This window comes from Lytechinus variegatus, chromosome 2, assembly GCF_018143015.1.
Source record: "Lytechinus variegatus isolate NC3 chromosome 2, Lvar_3.0, whole genome shotgun sequence".
NCBI lineage: Eukaryota > Metazoa > Echinodermata > Echinoidea > Temnopleuroida > Toxopneustidae > Lytechinus > Lytechinus variegatus.
Window position 1 is genome coordinate 68354723 of NC_054741.1, and position 23538 is coordinate 68378260.

At 35.7% G+C, this 23538-nt stretch overlaps 1 protein-coding gene across 1 annotated transcript; it reads left to right on the forward strand.

The window, feature by feature from the left end:
* Positions 1-5392: 5392 nt before the first annotated feature.
* LOC121408779 (4-hydroxyphenylpyruvate dioxygenase-like) lies at positions 5393-22059 on the forward strand. The gene is made up of 13 exons (XM_041600411.1): positions 5393-5477; positions 5577-5603; positions 5790-5852; positions 7943-8047; positions 8562-8613; positions 10792-10874; positions 11690-11779; positions 12429-12532; positions 15161-15238; positions 16073-16235; positions 17293-17481; positions 18185-18307; positions 19694-22059. The coding sequence occupies exons 1-13, from the start codon at positions 5475-5477 to the stop codon at positions 19772-19774; spliced, it is 1161 nt and encodes a 386-aa protein (XP_041456345.1). The 5' UTR covers positions 5393-5474; the 3' UTR covers positions 19775-22059.
* The last annotated feature ends 1479 nt before the right edge of the window (positions 22060-23538 follow it).

The following is a 23538-nucleotide window of genomic DNA, read 5'->3' on the forward strand; positions in this document are numbered from 1 at the left end:
TCATCAACATTATATTTAGAGTTAAATAAAGAGTGTTTCTCTAACAATAGGGAGTTTGAGCATACCGAAGTACAGAGATCTCATCAAGAACAGAGATGTGACAATTAATGCCAAAGGTCCGTCGTTACAATTAAAGAACAAACATGAAGTCTTTGTAGAAAATTGGACAATGAACAGCAGTTTAGTCCCTGACTCTGGACAAACGACATATTTGCGTGTTTTCATCAGCTCCGAAATTTGGGATTGAGTCTGTTCCGGTTCCCCAAATTTCGGCAAAATCTCCCAGCTGTCCTTTGTCAATATGACAGGCATTTTCAATTCATTTTACTGTGTTCTTAAAGGAAACAAAACCCAAGAAGAAAAGTAATCTTACTGGAAAGAGTAAAATGAGAGGAACAATTAAAAAAAAAAGTTTCATCAAAATCGGTTCTGAAATAAGCAAGTTATGGGAGTTGAAAACTCTTGTTGTACTTTTTATGGGCATCCTCAAATTGGCAAACAAGGCTAATTTTGTGGACAACTCTCCATTTGTTTTGTACACAAATTTTCAGATTTTCCTCATTATCTTTCAAATTGCGTCTTGCCTCCTTCTGAGCGCAACATATGTCATGGGAAAATATAATCCACACCATATATGTCAAGGTCAAGAGGAGATAATGTGAAATATGTAAAATCTGAAAATATGTGTACAAAACAAATGAAGAGTTGTCCACAAAATCAGCCACTTTGAAGCATGTTTGCCAATTTGAGGATCTACATAGTAAGTACAACAAGACTTTTTAATCGTCCATAACTTGCTTATTTCATAACCGATTTTGATGAAACTTTTTTTTTAATTGTTCCTCTTATTTTACTCTTTCCAATAAGATTGCTTCTCTTCTTGGGTTTTGGTTTCCTTTAAATTCTCCGCAAGTCGCGGGACGAAAACTTACTATAATATGATTTTATTCTATAAACGCCAGATTTTAATTACATTTTTATCATGATCTAATTGCGTAAATCAAACAAAATAATGAATGCTCTATTTGCGAGCTGAAATGTAATTTGTATAATGGCTTTAAAATGCAGGAAATGTTAAGCGCCATTAAATCGTCTCGAAGAACATCATGATGAATCTTATAATAAAAAAAGGGGGGGGGCAATTCGAGCGTGATCGAAGCACATGCTGGAAAAATACCATTTAGGTCTGAAAACTAGACATATTATAAGCTCGTTTTTAAGAAATTAAATTAAATTGAAATTAAATTAAATTGGGTGAAACGAGAAATTAAATCTGACCCGCGTAAGGGAGCACGTTGAGCAGTATTTAACATCATATGTAGGAAATTTGTAGATTACTCTTAGAATAGCCCTACGCGACCCGACAGATGATTTTTCAGCTGGAGACAAATGATCATTTTCCCAACACCGTATCTTTTCAGTGCGTTTCAGAAAAAAGGGAAATTGAACAAAAAAATCTAGCTGACTGGTATTCATACTTCATTTCGTGAAATTATTTTGCATGGATTTGAAAGAGAAACTCCTCAGCTTTCCATTGATACCCTAATTGTCCCATTAAATTGTGTCACGCACGACAGAATTAATTGATGTTGAAGATGGCATAAGGTGCAGATACCACTTTTTCTAAGTGTTGTTGAGGTTTTCAAAGTAATTTTTTTGAATGATGAGTCAGCATTAATCTGAAATGATATTATATTATTCATCCTCATCTACAACAATTCCTCCGGCATGTCCTCCTCTCCTTTGCACACAAAGCCGGCAGCGTGGAAGGATATCTCGAACAGCTCCTCTCACCCCCTCACCATTACTGGATCATCGCGCAAAGCATCCTTCCGGCATCCACCTCATATCGAATTCGGCCTTGCAAATCATCAACATATTGGGGATGAGTTGCGAACACCTTATTTTTGTCCCCAAAGGAGAAAAAAATCACAGGGCGTGAGGTCATGCGATCTTGGTGGCCATTGTACGTCATGGTTGAGGGCAAGAACTCGGTTTCCATGCAAAGAGCTCTCTGAGTCTATCACGATTCGAATGATGTTGGAACGATGTGCATTATATACAGGAGCGCCATAGCATCCGGGGCGCCATCCTGAATCCATCAAAGATGCATGTATATACTCATCGAACCTGTCTCTCAAAATGTTGGTCTAACTCCCTGTGATCCCTCTTTAATAAGAAAAAGGGTCGAATCAAAGATTGTTGCCAACTCATGATAGGCATCGATGAAAGTAAACATAGGCCTCTGCCCTTTCATCAATTTTTCAAAAACTTTGAAAAAGTGGTATCTGCATCTATTTGTCTTCAACATCAAAGTAAAATGTGTAATAGCTCATGGCCGGAGATGAATATGGGTGATGCGGCAATCATATCGATTTGCCTGCCCAATAATTTTTACTAAATTAAAAAAATAAGAATCCATTGCAAAAATGTGTTTGAAAAAAACATCTTAAACCGCTATGAAAACTTCAAACTTGACATAAAAATTATATTTAACATATAAAATCAGGGGTAGATCCAGCTTCCGCCAATAGGGGGGTGCGATTTTTTTTCACACCCATATTTTCCCCGATCGGCTGCTCAAAGTTGTCCCAGTGGCATAATAATCCAACAATTTGGAGGGGGCCCAATATATATGACTCATCGCCTTAAATTAATAAGTTGAGAGCGAGCGAAGCGATTGAGCAAAATTTTCTAACATTCTTATTACAAAAATCTAAGTTCGTGATCGATTATGACATAATATTTTGAAAATAATAATATATATCACCCTTACCCTTTTCCATTTCTCTTTTTTTGGGGGGTGGGCAAAACGCCAATGTCCTAACAGTCAATTCTCAGCTTTATTCTTATAATGAATGTGCAATAATCTCATGAGCCCTATTTGAAAAGTGTGAGCGCGAAGTGCAAGTTTAAAACAAAATTGAAGTTTCATGTATTTTGTCCTGAAAATTGAACATTCTGCCTGGGCAATATTTGTGAAACTAAACAAGATGCGTTTGTATAGATGATTACTGCGAGTGCGAAGCGCAAGCAGAAATATTTAATATGCGTTCTGGTCTTGTCGAAAAGGGACCTGTTACGGACGTTTTGCTGTTAGCAAATAAGACGTTACATATTTCAACGAAAAATTATATTGCAAGCTCGAAGCAAGAGTTAAACATTTTTGACATTCCGACCTAAAAAATTGAAGTTCTATGAACTTTTTGTAATCATGAACGGTATAAATATAGGTATAGAACCAAACAATTGATGCGAGTGCGAAGCGCGAGCTGAAAAAAAAATTCAAAACTAAAAACAAGACACTTAACCATGTTTTGTAAATCATGAAAAAGAATGGGTATAAATTGATATTTTCCTACATCAATATTGCAAGCGAAAACTTTGAGCAGAAAATTTTTGATATTCTGATCTGAAACTGGATCATTTTAGAATATTTTGAATAAAGATCAAGATGCATATCTCAATAAACATGCGTGCGCGTGTTTGAGAGTTAAACAGAATCTGAATACATTTCAATTTTTTGTCATGAAAACCAATAAAGCGAGCGCGTAGCGCAAGCTGAAAATAGTTGATATTCCGATATGAAAAGGGTCAATTTAAGCACTATTTAAATTCACACCTTAAAACAGACATTTTACAGAGCACTTGAAAAAAAATCAATTGGTAAATCAAACAAAATAATGAAAGCTTTTGTATATTGACTTCAAAACTTGATATTTTAAGCTACATATCAGCCTATTGAGCAAGATATGTGTGTCATCGAACAGGCAATGCGAGCGCGAAGCGCTACCGAAAATTTAATATACAGTGCGTTTCAGAAAAAAAAGTAATCCAAATCTAGAGGGCTAAAATTCTGATCATGTTTAATTTTGTGAAATTATTCTGCATGGATATAAAGAGAAACTCATCAGCTTTCCATTGATATCCTATTTGTACCATTTGTGCCATGCATGACCAAATCAATTGATGTTGAAGACAATTACGGTTGCAGAGACCACTTTTTCCAAGTTTTGGTAAAGTGGGTAAAATGTGCACTTGATAGAAAAATGTTTTTCCGAAGTAATTTTTGTGTTACTTGAGGAATTTCTCTGAAATGATGAGTGAAAGGTTAATGTCTTATCATGGACCTGGTCTTATTCACCCACACCTTCAACCATCTGCATGCCTTCAACATGTCATCCTCTCCACTGAAAACCAAACCTTGAGCGTGGAAGGATGTCTTGGACAGCTCGTCTCATCAATTGCAATGCCGGATCATTGTGCAAAACATCTCTACCTCATATCGAATTCGGCCCTGCAAGTCATCAAGATCTTGGCGAGGAGTTGCAAACGCCTTATTTTTAAGTGTCTCCAAAGGAAATAATCACAGGCTGTGAGGTGATCTTGGTGGCCGTTCAATGCCATGGTTGAGGGCAACAACTTAATGTCCAAAGAGTTCTCTCAGTCTATCTCGAATGATGTTGGAAGTATGGGCAGGAGAGCCGCCCTGAATCCACCGAAGATGCCTGTACACTCCTCACAACTGTCTCTCAAAATGTTGTTCAAAACTGTGGTATGATCTCCTCGATGGCGAGCAAGTACATTCACTTATTTACACTCCTTTGGAAGAAAAAAAGGTCCAATTAAAAAGATTTTTGTCAGCTCAGGCATCGATGAAAGTATTTACATTGAGCCTCTGCCTTTTCATCAAGTTTTCGAAAACTTGGAAAGTGGTCTCTGCACCCTTTGTCTTCAACATCAATTAATTCGGCCATGCATAATGCAAATGGCACAAAGTAGGGTGGAAAGTTGATTAGTTTCTCTAATATTCATACACAATAATGTTACAAAATAAAATGTGATCCGAATATCAGCCCTTTAGATTTGGATTACCTTCTTTCTGAAACGCACTGTAGTGACATGAAATAAAAAAATATATATATACAGTGTATATATTTTCCAAGTCCTCCCCTGACCTTAATTTATTCACTCGTCTTCCTTCTCTTATTTTTCATCTCTTTTTTCCTCCTTCCTTTCCCCTTCTTTTCTTTTTTCTTTCTTTCCCTTTCTTTCCCCCCTTCTTTTTTTCATTTTTTCGCTCCACCAGTAGGGGGGAGGGCGGATTCGTGTAAAAAGTCCAAGAAAAAGTCGTTGATTTTTAGAGTACTTGACCATCTTGACGACACTTTTGGAACACTGTCTTAATCAATAGATCTACATAGAATATATAGGGCCTACATATTTTTTTTCTTTGTGGTCGATCGTACATTTTTTTTTTGGGGGGGAGAGCAAATTTTGGGGAGGGGCTTCAGTGCAGCCCCCCCCCCCCCCCCCCCCTCCTCTTTCTCCTCGCTCGCGCGTCTTGTCGCTCCCTTTCGAGCCGGAGCACTCGCACGTACGTACGTGGCCGGTCGTCGCGCGCGTCGCCCGTTCACTTCAATTCATTCAATTCTACTACGTGAGTGCTTGCGATTTCCGATCACACTGCGAACATGGTAATATTATTTTCATGTTTTTAGCATTTATTGTTATATCTAATGAATTTAAGCTTTTTATTCCATTGTTTATATGTTTCTTTTTCGTTTTATCCACAGACAACCTACACAGACAAAGGACCAAAGGTAAGAAACATGAATTATTTTGGGTACCTATAGTCTATACGTCGACGTTAGACTATTGCGTTTGTAAATGTACCGTAGCTCGTATTACACACATGTAAGTTACAACAAGACCTCCGAATCAATGATAATGTAATTTTTATATATATAATAATGGATTTTGTGTTACATTTGTCTCATTCCGTTTAGCCGGATGTCGGCCGATTCGTCGCATTTGACCACATCTCTCTTTGGGTCGGCAATGCACTGCAAGTAAGTATCTGAACTTTGTAAAGCTGACGGAATGCTTATCGTGCAAGATGATCCAACATCAATCATACCGGTACATATGGCACACATCCAATCCAAAGCAAGACAAGCGTTGTGATTGGATCATTGCGGTGGTGTGTCTGGGGGCTTGGCTTTGCACCTGCTATAGCTGCTTGGTCCTTGCGCTGGACCTAGCCAAGCTAGATTTTATTTAGTTTTCATAGATAAGATTTTATAATGAAAAAGTTTTCAACTAAATCATGCTGAATTATTGTGATGGTACATAGTTATTTATTATAGTGCATGTTCCATAAGGAATCACAAAAAGTTTTACAAGGGGAAGAATGTAAACATAAATCCAGATGATTTTCAGGTCTTAATTTTTGTTCATTCCATTTGATAAAAACATCAGTTAACTCATAAACCGCATTGATTTTACTTAAAAAGGAAAGTTATCGAAATTTAAGGAATGGGTCACTGCAAAATTTTGATTTTGGGGCTTGTTAAAAAAAACATTAAGTAGCAGTGCAGTGGGGCCTTTTTTTAAAAAAGTAAGAGATGTACATGTAGGCCTAATATAAGTTGCAGTTAACATGTATGATACCATTATTGATAAGCCCTCATTGGAATGCCTGTGAAAAAATGTATATTTTCTATCACTAGATTATAAGCCCTAGCACAAACACTAAAAAAAACAGTGATATGCACAACTCAGCATGCTCAGTGAGTCAGTCAGTCTATGATGTCCATCGCACACTATTTTTTTTTTATTGTTTGAATTATGCAATATTTCATTTTTACAGATTTGACCGTATATATAGGGACTGAGACTTTACTGAATTGTATGGTATTAAATAATGCTAATTCCACATGTTCAGGGAGGAATTAAAGTGATTGGTTAACATTGGTTTGACTTTTAAAAAATCTGAGCTAGAAGGTCAAACTTGTCACCTGTGTCTGTGATATGTTACAAAAATGAAGCCCAGAAAAAATTGCGTTCAAAAATGATTATTAAGTGCTTCAAAAATTGAAGTATAAAGTGACCGGAAACACCTTCTTAATTTCATCCCATACACTTATGTGTACTATTTAGGCGTCTATAAGACACCTATTTACAAAATCGGGTTTGCCTTGTAGTTTTGGCTTTTCATTCTCAATAATGATTGTTTTCAGGGTTTATTAGTTCTAATACTTCCACTTGTACACATGTTTCATCTTGGTTTGAGAATTTTTTAAATCTGCTGCTCACAAAGTTAAACAATACCTTTAATCTCTGTTTCACTTGACAATGAGGAGAAAATTAGAATATTTCATATGATAAATTACAATAGAAATGGTGGATGACGTCATTACTCTCCTCATCTGCATACCAACCAGGATATGCATATACATGTAACTGTTTTGTGAAATTAAGCAAAACTTTAAAATGTCATAATTTTCTTACTTTACATCCGATTTTGATGAAATTTTCAGTGCTGTGCTTGTTGGATTTTTCTCTTTTTATTCAAATCATTTTTTTGTTTGGGTGGACTTGTGTCTGCCGGCATATAAGCAGAGGACACTCTTGTGCCTGAAGTTGAACTACCCTGATCTTCATACAAAAATAAATCTCGGGGCTTTTTCATGTCATACCTACCTGTTAAATGTTTGTTTGATTTTCTCTTTTTTTCAAGTCTTTGTTGGTCTTCTTGACCTTGCCTTCTTTTAAGCATTCAAGTGAACCTGAACCATTCTCAGGTCTAAATATTGTCAGGAAAATGATGTTCAGTGATGCCTCTTAGAAACCTCGCAGTCACAATAAGTTGTATTTTCAGAACATATTTTTCTTATTTACTGATTTCATTTTTTTCTCATATAAAAGTATGCATATAGCCATTGGCTTATGAAGAGTAAAGCCCTAAATACTTTGAACAATAGATAACAGCTGAATTGTGATTATGTTCAGTTCTGTAGAGCGGCCTTACATGTATATTACATATTTTTTGTTTTGTTTTTTTGGAAGGGGGCAAATAATATCAAGCAGGGACCTTCACTACAAGCACAAGATAGTTTTCTCATGTCTTGATCAATAAACTTGTATGTTCTTATTATAGGCTGCTACTTTTTACTGTGTGCGAATGGGTTTTGAACCCTACGCCTACAGAGGCCTGCAAACCGGAAGCCGCCAAGTCTGTACCCATGTGGTCAAGCAAGGAAAGGTAGGCCTATTTGTTTCTATTTGCCTATCACTCATGAGCCATTGTCACTTATTTTTTCCTTTGTATTTTTTCTGTCTCTCTCTTGATCTGTACATGTAATATACACTGTATCTTTGGTACCCAGTAGTTTTATTGGTACAAAAGGAAAGTCTTTAGTGTGACAAAGGATTTTTATTTGCCTATTTCCTCTGCAAGTTGAAAAAAAATTGAATTCACAATCTGGAAATAATTCTTGCATTCGTACAAACCTATACAATCACTACCAACCTGGCCAAATGTGACATTACATAACTCAGGTCGTTAAGAAGCTGATGAAACCCGTTATTTAGAATTTTTCGTAAGCAATCAATCGGTGAATGTGCATAAAATTTATGTTGTGTTGTATTACAAGGCTTATACATGTATATTTTCCATTTAGCAATTGGAACTTGTAACTCCAGTCTTGGTCTTCAAACCTGATAATGATATTTGATGCAGCTATCACAAATATGCATTTTCTCATCTCATTTTTCAGATCATCTTTGCTTTTCATTCACCATTGAATCCTACAGGGGACACTACCGAAGGTATTTTTTTTGGGGGGGGGTGGGGCATACAATGGCTTTTATTGTCATGCAAACTAAATTATATTAAGCTTTTTGCCCTCCCCTTTTTTTCTTGTTACTGGATGTCTATATGTACATCTAGTTGTACTGTGTCTGCTAGGGTATGAAATTTGCTTGTAGTTTTTGTCTCACCTGCATAGCAGAGTGAGACTATAGGCGCCGCTTTTCCGACGGCGGCGGTGGCGGCGGCGGAGGCGGCGGCGGCGGCGGCGGCGTCAACATCAAATCTTAACCTGAGGTTAAGTTTTTGAAATGACATCATAACTTAGAAAGTATATGGACCTAGTTCATGAAACTTGGCCATAAGGTTAATCAAGTATTACTGAACATCCTATTAGAGTTTCATGTCACATGACCAAGGTCAAAGGTCATTTAGGGTCAATGAACTTAGACCATGTTGGAGGAATCAACATCGAAATCTTAACCTGAGGTTAAGTTTTTGAAATGTCATCATAACTTAGAAAATATATGGACCTAGTTCATGAAACTTGGACATAAGGTTAATCAAGTATCACTGAACATCCTGCATGAGTTTCACGTCACATGACCAAGGTCAAAGGTCATTTAGGGTCAATGAACTTTGGCCGAATTGGGGATATCTGTTGAATTCCCATCATAACTTTGAAAGTTTATGGATCTGATTCATGAAACTTGGACATAATAGTAACCAAGCATCACTGAACATTTTGTGCAAGTTTCAGGTCTCATGATTAAGGTCAAAGGTCATTTAGGGTCAATGAACTTTGGCCGAATTGTGGGTATCTGTTGAATTACCATCATAACTTTGAAAGTTTATTGATCTAGTTCATTAAACTTGGACATTAAAGTAATCAAGTATCACTGAACATCCTGTGCGCGTTTTAGGTCACATGACCAAGGTCAAAGGTCAATGAACTTTGGCCGAATTGGGTTATCTGTTGAATTACCATCATAACTTTGAAAGTTTATGGATCTGATTCATGAAACTTGTACATAAGAGTAATCAAGTATCACTGAACATCCTGTGCGAGTTTCAGGTCACATGATCAAGGTCATGTAAGGTCAATGAACTTTGGCCATGTTGGGTTTTTTTGTTGAATAACCATCATATCTCTGTAAGTTTATTGGTCTAGTTCATAAAAAGTGGACATAAGAGTAACCATGTATCACTAAACATCTTGTGCGAGTTAGAGTAGTTTTCAAAGTCAGCACTGCTGCTATATTGAACTGCGTGATGCAGGTGAGACGGCCAGAGGCATTCCACTTGTTTTATATAGTGACTGTTCTGAAATCTTGGCCCCAGGGAAAGAGGAAAGTACTCATTTTATACTTTCTGCATGCAACAGCTTGGTGGTGGGTCTTTCATAAATTTGTAAGTTACAACTTACAAGTGACTTTACAAATAACTGGGGATCCTCTCTTATGGTACATGGTACATGTACACACAAACATTCCATTGAGGTTCATCTAACACCTAAGACGTCCCCCTGTGGGGGCGTTGTGGTCTAGTGGTGAAGACTCTCGTCTTTCAATCTGAATGATGTGGGTTCGATTCCCAGCCAAGACATGTTTTCCTTCAGCAAGAAATTTACCCACATTGTGCTGCACTCAACCCAGGTGAGGTAAATGGATACCGGCAGGAAGTATTTCCTCAAAAAGATGTGCGTACCGGAATCGGTAGACTAGTTTAGCCGGGGTAATATAGGAGCACCTAGCAAGTTGGCTATGTGCCCTATACAAATCCTATATTATTTATTGTAAGAAAGGATCACCAGTCATTCATAAAGTTTCTCATAAGTTACAAACGGCTTTATGAAAAACCTACCTGGTTGATATTATTTTGTTGTAAAGGGACCATTATGAGTGTAAAAATTTAAATTAGGGAAAAAGATGTAGTAGCGGCAATAAATGCACTTTGCTGGCTTTTTGGGAATGGCAATATTCAATACCCATTTCAAATTTTCTTGTTAAAAACAGAAAAACAATATCTGAGTTCATGTTGCAGTAAATCTATGTACATGTAGCTCCAGCTAACTACTCAACTTATCAAATTCTTATTTTTTAGGAATTGTGATAAATTGATGTCTATTATGAACGTTCACTGATTAAGAAAAATTACCTCACATTCTTTTCCAATAAATATGTATTTCTTATTGACAGAAATGGGAGAACACATGAAACTACATGGGGATGGTGTAAAGGACATTGCTTTTGAAGTAGAAGATTTGCACGGTATTGTTGAGGTAATTCTTTCTCACAGATGAATTTTTTTTGCAATTTTTTTTACAAAGCTTGGGATAATCTACTTGTATTGTATTCTCATGATATCATTTTCAAGTAGATTTAATATGTTATATTTACAATTTAATTCCAAATTAGAGTAAGTTCAGGTTAAAAGTAAAGCATCAAATAGGGGCATTCTTCTGAATTATTAAAATCGCATCTTGGTAATTTGTGGGGGTCTAGTTTAACTCAAAATTAATGCTTTATGTGATTATCTCTATGGATATGACTGAAATTGAGTATACAATGTACAATATTTCTTTTGTGAAATTGTGAATTAAATTGTTCATTAGTATGAAGACAAATGATTGCAGTATTCTTAAGGTGAAAGATGAAATGATCCTTTCAATGAGGCGGCTATGAATTGAATGGATCACTCATTTCATCACAGTATTCTGTCCATTGTATGAATGAATATACATTCATTATTTACTTAATAAGACACCCCAAAATAAATCTTGTCATTTGACATTTAAAAAATTAGGATGCAAAAGTAGATGAAGTGCAAGCTCGGTCTGTTGATTGTGGCATACATACAACGCACAGCAAAAACACAAGTGTTCTTACATGTAGTGCTGGTGGTCTCGGCGGACAAAATCATATGGATCCAAAATTGCATGATGAATGGCTCCAAACTTGCACAGATAAATACGTCATCGTAAGAAAAAATTACGTCATTGTAAATGGGCTGAATGATCGAGATCAAACAACCGATCAAATGACAAGGATCTATTTAGGTGTCAGATAAAAACATTTTACCTGAATCTTATTGCAGACTGCTGTTAAGAGAGGGGCTATTGTGTTGAGACAACCTTGGGAAGAATCAGATGAAAATGGGACAGTGGCATTTGCTCAGATACAGACAGTGAGTTTTTTATTTCACCTTGCCACCCATCTTTTTGTGTGTGTGTGCTTGTACTTTTCTCTCTTGCTCAGTGGCATTCCCCCCCCCCCTTTTTTTTTGTATTGTAGTATCAATCTTTCTCATTAGATTATAGGCCTTTTCACACGTGAAACTCTAATCATCATTGTAACAATGATTGCGATTGTAATTGTGATTCTGATATGTTCTAGTTCGGTTTCACACTTGCTAAATATTCGTCATTAGCTTTATTTTTCATGGGAATCATCATTTAAATTATGATTTTTTACTGTGTGAAAGGGCGGTCAGTCACTTAATCATTTTGGAACTTATTGTCACAAAATTTGTAACTCCAATTTCTAACTCCTCGTCAATCCATCAATATGTTTTTGAAAATCAGTTTTTGTCTCCATTGATACATTACATGATGCATTGTATATTTTTCATGTCTTTTTAAGTTTATCGATACAAGGATTTTCATTCTAAATTAATCCCTTTGTATTTTGCTGTAGAATAATTGTGAATTCATATCAGCCCATTATGTTTTATGTGTTTGCTTGTTTACATTTCTTGAGAAACCACATAGTGAGGGGTAATGTCCTTCTTGTTGCCCTTTCTGAAGTATTTTATATTTGTTATTTTTGTTTGATAGTATGGAGAGACCATTCATACGTTTCTTGAAAGGAAAGGATATTCTGGACTCTTTTTACCAGGATACAAGAAACCGCTCTATTCAGATCCTCTCCTTGCCTCACTGTAAGTAAACTACGAACGCATGTACATTGTCATTTCAATCATACCAATTTACTGAGAATAGACCACAAGCGTACCTACGGGGGGGGGGGGGGCAGTCTGCCCCCCTGACGAGCCACAACATGCAAAGGACGTATCCCTGCCAAGTACCCATTCACCTCACCTGGGTTGAGTGCAGCACAATGTGGGTAAATTTCTTGCTAAAGGAAACTACAATGTACGCCATGACTCGGATTTGAACCCACGACCCTCGGTTGCCCTTTCTTACAGTTAGTATTCCATCGAACGTCACGTTTGGATAATATGTGATACCCCTGTGGAACGAACAAAGTGCCCATTAATAAAAAATAGGACATTTGGGAAAAGAAGCCTGTAATAAGCCTATGTACAGATGTTTGTCGTAATTGGACCATGTAGATCAGAGCATGGCATATTTTCAACCAGCATTTGATAAACCTACACACAGCAGTTTTGATTAAAGCCTAGCCACCTGGTATGCTTTCTGCTTATCCACAATATATTTTTTATTATATTTGCTTGTTAAAGTTGCAGGTATGTTTTATAATGCAATATCAAAACATGCATGTACGGTATATGTATCTGTGCCAGAGACATTTGAACTCTTGATACAAACCTAGAGTTGACATATTTTGCGATATTTTCCCTTGTTTTTTTTTTGCCTCAATGTTTATTGAGAAGGATAACTTGACATGAATCTATCTACGTGTAAACAGTAATAGGGCACATCTACTGTACATGTACATGTTCCTATAATTGCATCGAAGTGCATACTTGTAAAAGAAGAAAGTCAATAATTGCTGGTACATGTATATCTAACGGAAGTAGCTTTTAATTATTCAAAAGTATAATGTGTGTAGGTTGAATCAACTTGTTTAAAGTTATTCTGACCTACTTTGACAAAAGGGAGCAAGTCACATATTAATCAAAATTAAGTTTCTAATGTATGAGATTTTAAGAAGATTTATTCCAGGCTAAATTTCAAAGAAAAAAACACTGATCCTTTTGTTACATCTGGCTGTTTTTTGTTGCAACTTTGAGATTCAACCATAAAAGATATCTATTTAGAGATCTGTGGATTATTTAATTGATTAAATGATATGCAATCACTTTCTACTAAAATGTGCACTCTGCCAGGGTAAAATTGTATGAGATAACATGCAAATCTGGCTTAAAGATTGGAAAGATTTATGTCTTAAAGGGGAATGAAACCTTTGGAATAAGTAGGCTTGTGTCGAAACAGAAAATCAAAGAAACAGATCAATGAAAGTTTTAGAAAAATTGGACAAACAGTGAGAAAGTTATGAGCATTTGAATATTATAATCACTAATGCTATGGAGATCCTTCCATTGGCAATGCGACAAGGATGTGTGATGTCATATGTGAACAACTTTCCCTTTGATGGACTATAAACTACCCTAAAATGTCTCTTTTTGTCCTTGTGGTGATACAAACTCTTAATCCATGATGTATTCTTTAAAAATCTGTATTACATGCCCTTATATAGAAAGAATACATGATCTACTGATAGATGTGATAAAAGAGGCAATTTAAGTGAAATATATACATACTAAAGTAATGGGTAGAGTTGTTCACAAGTGACATCATGCATCTTTGTGGCATTGCCAATGTTAGGATCTCTATAGCATTAGTGACTGCATTTTCCAAATGCTCATAACCTCATTATTTGTCTGATTTTTCTTAAACTTTTGTTGATCTGTTTCTTTGATTTTTCTGTTTTCACACAAGCTACTTTAGTGCTGGAAGCTGTTCCCAGCGGGCCCTGCTCTACATGATTATGGCATTATTACCAAGGGGTGGTATTCTAAAAATTGTCTTAACTTTTCTTGTAAGTCAGCAAGATAACAGCTCGCTAAAATTCTCTTAAATTGGTATTCTTAAAATTGTCTTATCTCTAACATGCCCAATATTTCATCATCAACCAATCATTAAGCCTATTACATGCTTAGGTCAACCAATAGAAGCGTCTCTTCTAAAAAAAATAATGAAGCACATTATTGATATGAGGCGTAATTTCCTTGCGCCCACGACGATTATGCCTGTGTGCTTCTGTGCTAATAATACACGTGGCTCTTCTCAAAGAATATTTTCTCTGAAAAGATTCATCTTCTCGAACACCAGTTTTTAATTGCTGAAAATTCTTCTAATCCGTCATTATAATGTCATGGGAATGTCTCCTTTTGTAAAATATGATGTTCTTGCAGGATGCAGCAAGAAATAATTATTGCAGACGGACAAATATCGCATGCAACAATAAGTTACAATAGCCCCCTACCTCTTGTAAATTTTCTTGTATTTTCCAAGGAAGTTAACAGAATGCATAGATGAGAGAACTTTCAGAATACCTTTTATCTCGATATGTTATCTTGTGCAAAGGGATATTTACGCGCTGTTTTTAACTTTACGCATAATTCTAGCTCTGACATCATACGTGCTAAGCGAAAGTTACAAGAAAATTTACAAGAAAAGATGCAAGAATTTTTGGAATACTAATTTAAATGTAACTCTATAGATACAAGAATATTTCTCTTAAGACAGTTTTCAGAATACAGCCCCAGGCTTTATTGGTTTACCATCTGTATCTCTTTCAGGCCAGCAGGAAAGTTGGCATTCATCGATCATGTAGTTGGAAATCAGCCAGACAATGAAATGGTCAGCATAGCAGACTGGTGAGTAGTAGTGAAAAAAAATATGAAGTGAATCATCTCAAATTCAATTCATTTCAAGGTATATTAAAAACATGAGTCGCAGCCACATGGCTGAATTGGTTATGTTTACAAAGTACAAACAATTAATAGATTCATTGCATATATTTATTTCAAAAATTAAAAACAGCAACATTTTATAAATACTAAGATATGAAATATATTTGTATATAGTTGATAAGGTAAGACTACTTATAAATAGATTATATATATATAGGGGTTTTATATATATAAGAAAACGAAGAGTGGTAAAATAAGAACAAGATAAGCAAGTTGCAAAAGATCATTAATGATTAGTGTGAGCAGATCTTCTGGACAGTGGTGTGTTGTGTGTGTGTATTCGGGAAGGGGGAAGTTTGGTCTTTAAGCATTTTTTATAATAACTGATTTCATAGTTTTCTTTGAAGATATATATGATTCATGATTATATTAAGTTAGTGAAAAAAGTGAAAATATGAAATGTAAAGTATTATATGTGATTTGAAATGTTAAATTGAAATGTTATATAACTTTTTGTTCATGAAATCAGAATAAAAACAGTATTCAATACAAAAAAAATTATAGTACATTCTGGACTTGTACTACTTCAATAATGCAGACCAAGAGAGATTACATTTGCATTTAGTATTGCCTTACGCTAGCAATGTCAACTTCGGTGAAAGTACCCATTCTGTCACACTAATTGGATCAAGATTAATATTTTTCCATATGATACACAATGATATATCTTAGATGTTGTAGCCAAGGAATAGTGTACACTGTAAAATGACTTTTGTATTTAATTTCTTGATGCTATAGGTATGAGAAGAATCTGATGTTCCACCGGTTCTGGTCTGTTGATGACTCTCAGATCCACACCCAGTATAGCGCCCTCAGGTCAATCGTGGTGACCAATTATGAGGAGACTATTAAGATGCCCATCAATGAGCCAGCTGATGGAAAGAGGAAGAGCCAAATCCAGGTATTTTCAACATATTTTTTGTATTAATGGTGGATGACATCATGTGAGACATATTTCTAGTAAAAAGAAAATAGAATATATATACAAGTTGGCAGAACAGATAGGCCATTTTATATAAAATGCATTTTAGCATTTATTTATTAGCATTGATTTGATATAAATATTTTTTTTTGTTTTTTTTTTGACCATCAAGAGCCTGTCACACTTACCCTGACACTATACCCCTGAATAGAATAAATATTGGTTTATTAGTGAATATGTGTGTGAGGATATGATTAGATTATGAATGCTTTGAAATTTCAGAAGTTAAAGGGAAGTCTACCCTGGGAAGAAAAATTGTTTTTATTAAAAGTAGTAAAAGGAGAGGAACAAATTAGGCCCCTATTCCACAGAACTGAGACCATTGAAAGACCACTGAAAGACGTAAAATTGGTGAGGTCTTACAGTGGTCTTCAAGATCGCTAAAATTTGTCATCTCTGTGGAATGGCTCAGAAAGACCCCTCAAAGAACTCTGAAAGACTGATGGATATTTCTTGTCTTACTGGTCTTAGAGTAGTCCTATAGAAATCTTTCAATGGTCTTTCAAAGATCTTTTATGCGACAAGTGATCTTTCAGAATTCTTTCCATGGACTTTACCTGGTCTTTCAATGATCTTTGAATGAACTTTCAATGAGCTCTCATGAGTCTTGCAGTTTTCTCCCGCACAAAACCTTTAGAGACTGCGGAAAGATCATTGAAAGACTATTAAGACCTTTTGAAGTTCATCAAAGACCATTGAAGGTTCACCAGAATTCATGGTCTTTCAAAGGTCTTTCAGTGGTCTTGTTCTCTGTGGAATGGGGATTTAATGAAGGTTTAGTGAAAATCTCAAAAGTTTTATGTCACATGTGAGCAACTCCTTGACATCAGGGTGCACCTCTAAATCTACTATGTATTACATACATTTCATATAGACCTATGACAAGAGATCAACTTCTCTTCTCAGTTTGATGCCCTTTTATTCAAGAGAAGCATGAGTAAAATGCCTCTATGCTTTGTCCACTTTCTTGTTGCAGGAATACGTTGATTACTACGGTACAGCGGGTGTACAGCACATTGCCCTGAACACACCAAACATCATTGATACCATCAGTGCCCTCAAGGCAAGGGGGATGCAGTTCCTATCCATCCCCGACAGCTACTACAAAAACCTGAGGGAAAGACTGAAGACATCCAAAGTCAAGGTTACAGAAGATCTTGATGTGGTGAGTACCTTGCCCTGGGTCACTGCTCTCCAATAAGACTAAACAAAATGCAGATTAGCAGGGGCATATCCAGGATTTACCGGTAGGGGTGTCTCTCCCCCCCCCCCCCCCCGCAAAAAAAAGTATCCATCGCTTACAGAGAGTGTTTGAATGCTTTTTAATCCTGCTATATAGGCAATAAACATCTTTCACATTGCTTTCCAGTTTCCACATTTCCCTTTTGTAGCGGCTATGGTGGATATGATGATTGGTAATCAAAAGATGCTTGCCAGATTCTTGCATCCAACGTTTGTTAAGGTTACAAAAATCCATCCTTTACCTCTTCCAGGCAACCAGGTAGATGTTTCACAAATATGTAAATCTGACTAAAAAATTGCACATAAATTCCCAGTTGCATGCATGCAATTTATAAAACGTTAATGTATTGGTAAAATTATCAGAAGATGCGCACTACTTCATACCCATTAACGAAGTTACGTATTAGATAATGTGTTTGCATTGGTTTGTTATTATGACCAAGTCAAACTTAATTCTGCCAAACACCCTTGGGTATATTTTTTTCAGATAGACCCAATGAACTTAAATTAAAAATGTATAAAAAGAGTGAAAATGAAAATACAGAATATGAAAATTCTTGATTTTTAGAGAAAGATGTTTTGAGTGCCTTTTTTTATGTCATGAGCCTTGTTATGTCTTCTTGTAGATTCAGAAGCTCCAGATCTTGATCGATTATGATGACAATGGTTACCTGCTGCAGATCTTCACCAAACCAGTCCAAGATCGACCAACGCTCTTCCTGGAGGCCATCCAACGAAAGAACCATCAGGTAATTTATTCATTCTTAGCTTCTCTTCTAATAATAATAACAGACCAGGGGGCCGTTTCATAAAGTTGTTTTACATTCAAGAGTGACTTTAAGAATGACTGGTGATCCTTTCTCGTGGTGATATTCAACATTTGGTGATTATTGAGCGTGTAAGCAAGGTTCACCAGTCATTCTTAAAGTCACTCTCAACTTAGAGCTTTATGCAACACCCATCTGGTGGGTGTTTCATAAAGCTGTTCGTAAGATACAAATATCTTTACGCACGACTGGTGACCCCTTCTTGTGCTAGATGATACATTCCTATGTCAGTCATTTAGGACATAAAAACATGTTCCAGTTGTTCGTAAAGTTGTGTGTAACTTACGAACAGCTTTATGAAACGCCCACCAGGGCCCTGTAACACAAAGTTTATTGCTTGACCCTAGGGCTGATTTTAATGATTAATTGTATTGATGATTTTTTTTTGTGTAGTCAAGCCTATATACCAACTATGCGATAAAAAGCTAAGCTTTTTGTTTTTCTAAAGGTGCTTGTAAGTTACCTAATTTTACACACATGGAACTAATTCTCAGGCTTGAATAGACATCCAATTTTCCATTAGGATTTATCCAAGTAATATTGAATTTCTAATAACTCTCCTCAAATTTTTAAACTGAGAAAGTTTGCACTCAACAAGAAGTTTGATCTACAAAAATCCTTTCAATTTCTGGTGATGGGAGTCAGGTGAATGAGAATCTGATTGAGCACCCTAGAATAAATGCACTAGGTGGGTGTTTTATAAAGAGTATTTGTAACTTAATTACTGTGCACATGATTGGTGACCTTTTCTTGGAAGCTAAATCAACGCCAATGAAAATGTGGGGTAAATCATTCACCACAAAAAAAAGGTCACCATTCATGTATAAAGTCATGTGTAACTAAAAAAACAGCTTTATGAAACACGCATTGGTATAAATAACCTGTGACCCTTCCTTGGAAGCTAAATCAATGCCAGTGAAAATGTAGGGTATATCATTCAACAAATAAAGGGTCGCCATTCATGTGTAAAGTCATGTAAAAAGGCCTGGTCACACCACCCGAGCGTTGTTGGAGGGGTCGTGGAGCGGTAGGGAGAGAGGGTCGAATTTCGCTCCCAAAATTGGGAAAAAATAGAAAACAAAAATCGAAAACAAAAAAACAACAATCGAAATCGAAAATGGTGAACGGTAGCGAGCGGTGATGATTTTTTTTTCTCTCCGGCTCCAACAACCATCGGGCAGTGTGACCAGGCCTTAACTTAATAAACAGCTTTATGAAACAAGCACACAGTTCATATTATGATTGTATATCCCGCATAATGTGTGCTACAACTTGATTTCCATTCTCTTTTCATTTTGTTCTGTGTAGGGATTCGGCGCTGGAAACTTCAAATCGTTGTTCGAGGCCATAGAAATGGACCAAGAGGAGAGAGGAAATTTGCATAAATAAATAGCGCCACCAACGTATTCTACGAGAGACTACTCTTCTGTGTCAGTAAATGAAGCTGCATCCTTCTCATCTTCTTTCTCATTTTGTTCTTGCCCTGTTAGATTTTCTCATACATTATTCTGGACTTGTGTATTACAACCTGTCCCTAAAGACTGCTTAATGGAGATACAAATATGTTGCTCATAGATATTTGTTCTTTATGAACAGGTTCCAAAGTAGTGCTTTAATTTTCAAGGGAAACAGACAATGTGATCGTTATTTGGGGTGATGTTCTCATAGCAAAGCATTCCATGTTAGATAACCTCATGTTAACCTGGAGCACACTTTTAGAGTGCTAGTTGTCATCCCATTTCCAAATTATGTAAATTCTGCACTGAAAAATTGTCGAACAGAATACAGATCTTGTTGCAAAATGTGAGATAAAAGATGATATGAGGATACAACAGAGTCAGTAACTTTTTTGAACATTTGTCTATTTCATGATAGCTGAAACCTAGTTTTTCAAAGAAGTTTTGACTAAAATTGTCCGATCTAGAGCTAAATTGTATTATGAGAATATCACCCATAGTCTGTATGCTTTATAGTTGTTTCAAGTGTATACTAGTATTTGAAGCCATATTTCTTTTTTCATCTCTAGTATCATATGTAAATCAAACTCATCTCTATCCATTTGCAGACATTAGTGTTTCTTGACAAAGTAATCAATGAAACATTGAAAATTAAAGGTAAATTGGTCTTTTGCAAGTACTGTAGTGAATAACTCTTTGGCTTGTGGTGAAAAGAAAACATCCATGTGTGTTTATTTTCTTTATTGCAGATTATTCTCAGAAGCTGACATGTTGGTGGACAAACAATAAACATTTGTGCATTAATAAAGCATAGCTTTTAATGGTCTAATGCACAGGTTTCCTATTGTTATACCTATCACTTTGACATCATCTTAGAATGCTCTATGTTTGTTGTGCCTTTACATGCGAATTATTGATCAATGTCTGTCTTCTCTAACAAGAGCCTGTTAACCAATTCTCCCATAAATGTATCTATCCGTATTTACATGCTAAAGTGATTAAATTAACTCTTAATATGCATATCAATATAATAGTGATTACTTATTTGAAATCACTTTTATTATTCAGAAAGCCTGTATTCCACCAGTCAATTTCAATATATGGCATTGTTCTGGATATCATTTTTTGTGTATTTTTTCATGTGCAAATAATATTTTATTGATATTACTTTATGGAGGCTGACTGTCTAAATATTCTTTATCTTTGTTGCAAACATTTCTCCACTCATCTTTAAGAAGACAGATTGTAAATCATGCTGACTGCAATAAGGAATATGTATATTTTGATAAAATTATGTTTGGTTCAAGTTCAAGAATGCTACTTTAAATAGCAATTATGTTGATGATGATTTCGCACAAAAAGACATGAATATAATATGGGAATCTAATTTAGTAGTGGTAGGTGATAAAATCACTTGTATTTAGTTTTCTGTGTATAGAAAGCAAAGACTTTGTCTAAACTGAGAGCTTGATGACTTAATAATAAAGAAGAGAAGAAAATTAATATGCAATTGAAGTCTTAATTAAGTCATGAAACTATTTGTGATTCTTATTTCTTCAATGATCTTTGATACACCTGTGCTTGACTTCATTACAGATTCATATTTTAAATTTTTAAAAGAAGAAACAGTATTGAATGAACCAATTCTTAATCGATTTCAGTATCACTTATTGGTAATATTTGTGTTTTGTTTACCTCTCATCAAGCATTACCATTTAAAGATTCCTAACAGTTCAGAAACTTGAGTGATTCATGCTAGATTAGAAGGAAAGGGAAGATTCTGATTGCAATCACTCTGATTTCTGCTCATTTAGTTTCTATTTTTCCTTATCCATGTTTTTAGTATTTATACAATTTGTTGTATTGACAATCAAATTTTCACTGGAAATCATTTGAGTGGCGATATAAAATGTTTTTCTTTTTCTAGAGTAGTTGCACATAATTGTTTTTCTTTTGCTCTTGATTTAGTGTGTGCAAATTTGTCTTCATCTGCATTTACTTGCTGATGTGGTTTTCATTTATCTTTTCAGAGCAATATGATTGTATAAAGTGCAGTTATGTATACTATGAATATTGCATATTCATTGACATGGATTTTCTGAAATACATGGATCCTAAAATATGTTGGATTGTTTTATGATAAAGTGTACAGTATATTATATTTTTGACCCAAGTGAGATAACCCTTGTGCAGCTTCATTAAATGAATCGGAAATGATGCTTGTTTCGTGTTCATCTAAATTTTATGATGACTTTGTTTTATTCATTGTAATTTGCTTCAATGCATCAAGTGGTTTCAATAAATACTGATCATCTAAATAATATGTATTCGAAAACGTATTCGAAGACTATATGATTTAGCTGGACAAGGGACATATATCTGTCATTGACCTTGTCAGATAGTTTCAATAATCCAACCTATCTCATGTATTGAAAGCTATTGATCCAATCAATTTTACGTATGGAAAGCTATCTATGTCCCAATCATAGAGATGGATTAAATTAATTCATCCACCTCTATGGTCACAATTTGTCATCTAAGGATTAAGTACACCGATTATAAATAAAAAACGACCACTCAATGGTCATAGATAGGGAAAGTTACGACATATCCAGATGATGATGTTGCTGGCTTTCTGGAACTGTGGTTAAATGAATCAATAGCAACTCTTATAACAGATTTCTTCAGGTAAAAAGGTGATTCCTTGTAGTGGATGTCATCTCGAACGTTTATGTGCAAATCTACCTCTCTCTCTCATCTATCTTGACTTTGTTTCCCCTTTCTCTTTGTCTCTCTCTTGTATTTCTCTCCCCCGCTTATCTTGTTCCTTTTCCAATCTCTTTTTCTTCGCTTCTCTTGTGGATAAACTTTCCACATTTCTTCCTCCCCCCTTCAAGTCTTGTCTTTCTCCTCAAATCGGCTCTTATTTCATGTCTCCAGTTTATCATTTCCCCATGCCTTATTTATTTTCTTTCCCTTGTCCTCTGTCTTGTTCTCAACTTCTTACCCCCCCCCCCATCTCTCTCTCTCTCAATGCAATTAAATCACACAAAAGGACACAGAGATTTAGGTTCACTTATTTAGAATTTATTTCATTCGATTTCCATCTATTTACAAACATTTATTGTGAAGGATCATATAAGATCTCCATTCTTGAGGTTCTTTGTCCGAGGTCCGTTTCATATAGACTGATTATTGTCGTAACTTTGACATAGTAACAAGGCTCAACAGCCAATCAAAATTAAAGGTTTCAATGGAGGGTACCACAATGGAAAGGTTATAATTGTGATAATACGACTTTATGAAACGGGGCTTCATATGCATGTTCATTCTAAATATTCATTTCTACGCGTTTTGTCACGCATATAGAAAATAGGGATGTAACATGAAGCAAATTGCCAACTTGACTCTGTATGCCTGAAAGCAAACATGTCGTCACTGGTGAGACGCTTATTGAAACCTTTGCTGATTAACATCCATGGGCGCCGAAGGCGGAGAGGGGGACAGATCTGCCAAAAAGTGGGGGACAAATAGCATTTTGGGGGTCCTGCTAAATCCTCCACCCCCCCAAAAAAAAAAAATGGAGGAAGAAAAAAGAGGAAGACATGGTATATATATAACCTATTTTTTCGCATATATTTTAAACTAAAAACTGAGAAAATAGAGGAGGACGTACAAAAATGTCGATAATTTCCT